Source organism: Solanum lycopersicum, chromosome 9 (assembly GCF_036512215.1).
Source record: "Solanum lycopersicum chromosome 9, SLM_r2.1".
NCBI lineage: Eukaryota > Viridiplantae > Streptophyta > Magnoliopsida > Solanales > Solanaceae > Solanum > Solanum lycopersicum.
Window position 1 is genome coordinate 58945123 of NC_090808.1, and position 1816 is coordinate 58946938.

Below are 1816 nucleotides of genomic sequence, written 5' to 3' on the forward strand. Positions count from 1 at the left end.
GTTGAAAATAGCTATAAAAGGAAGTCATTTTTCGTTTTTCAAACACAGAAAATCTTATCTATTTTCTCTCATAAACAAAGTGTCAATCGACTGAGTCTGTGTGGCTTGTTACTGTTCTTACGTTCACTGAAGTTATAGATGTTTGAGATACCGCTTATTCTTTAATAGGATTAATCCATTTTATGTTAGGAGAAATTAATATTTAACCTCGGGTACAGTGAGGGGATTAAATTTCTTAAGGAGACACAATAGTTTCTGTGGACTCAGATTATAAGTACATTCTTTCCATTTCATCTTCTTTCTGTTTCTGTAATTTTGACCAACCTTAATACGGGTGATAATAATCTTGAGAAATTTAATAAGTTTCTGTATTTGAGGTTTTTGGAGATTAAAACCTTTATGATTTTCTACTCTGTTTGAATTTTTTTAAATTCATTAGATTAACGATTAAAAGAACATAAAAACTTTATCGTTAAATCAGAAACAGTCTGTGCAAAGATTTATTCTTTACTGTAAGTATTTCACATACTAATGTTTTCTGCCATTTGTGACAGTAAAAATGACTAATTCAAGTCAAGTAAATGCTGGAACAATGAGTGATTCAACAGTAAGTGTTGCAACAACAACGGTTGAACACAATCATTCAACTATTGCTTTAGCGCCAACTGAGAAACCTGCAAAGTTTTCTAGAGTCGACTTCAAGAGATGGAAGAAAAATATGTTCTTCTATCTCTACGTTGAGTCTGCAGAGGTTCATTAATAAGAATGTTCCTGTTATGTCGGATGATACTCCGCTTGAAGAACAATTCTTGGTAACAGAAGCATGGACACACTCAGATTTTTTGTGTAAAAATTATATTCTAAGTGTCCTGCAAGATGATCTGTACAATGTGTACAGCAATGTCAAAACCTCAAAAGAACTCTCGGATGCTTTAGAAAAGAAGTACAAAACAAAGGATGACGGAATGAAGAAGTTCATTATGGCAAAGTTTCTGGACTATAAGATCATAGCCAGTAAGACCGTAGTCACCCAAATTCAAAAACCGCAGGTCATAATCCATGATCTCCTTGCTGAAGGTATAAATTTATTTAATGCATATGTTTTAAATATATTATGTTTTTTTCTTAATACTCACATAATCTTTAATTTAGGAATGATTGTGAATGATGTCTTCCAAGTGGGAGTCATTATTGAGAGTGTACCTTCATTGTGGAAGGAGTTCAAAAACTACTTGAAACATAAACGCAAGGAGATGATTGTTGAAGATCTCATAGTAAAGTTGAGAATAGAAGAGGATAATAAGGCTGCAAAAAAGAGGTCACTTAGTAATTCAGCAATATCTGGAGTAAATATTATTGAAGATCCCAAAAAATTAAAGAAAAGAAAGAAAACATCTAGTCCAAAAAACAATCCTCCTAAGAATAAATTCAATGGAAGCTACTTCAATTGTGGCAAACGTGGTCATAGGGATACTGAATGAAGGACAAAAAGAAGAAGGATCAAGCAACTTGGCTGAATCCAAAGGAGAAATAGACGATCTCTGTGCAATGCTTTCAGAATGTAACTTGGTTGGAAATCCAAGATAATGGTGGATAGATTTTGGTACCTCATGCCATGTTTGTGCCAACAAAGAATTATTTCATCATATACTCCAGGACCTACAGACGAGAAGTTGCTTATGGAAAACTCTATTGTTGCAAAGGTATTAAAAATGGCATCATGTAAGGTGGTGACTTTAAACATGGTCTCATATGTTCCGAAATTTCAAAAGAATTTAGTTTCTATTCGAATTTTGATTAAGAATGGATACAAATG

General features: G+C 33.1%; 1 protein-coding gene across 1 annotated transcript; it reads left to right on the forward strand.

Moving 5' to 3' along the window:
* The first annotated feature begins 559 nt into the window (after positions 1–559).
* Positions 560–1481, forward strand: LOC138338620 (uncharacterized). Its single transcript, XM_069289599.1, has 3 exons — positions 560–741; positions 899–1077; positions 1153–1481. The coding sequence occupies exons 1-3, from the start codon at positions 560–562 to the stop codon at positions 1479–1481; spliced, it is 690 nt and encodes a 229-aa protein (XP_069145700.1).
* Positions 1482–1816: the final 335 nt, after the last annotated feature.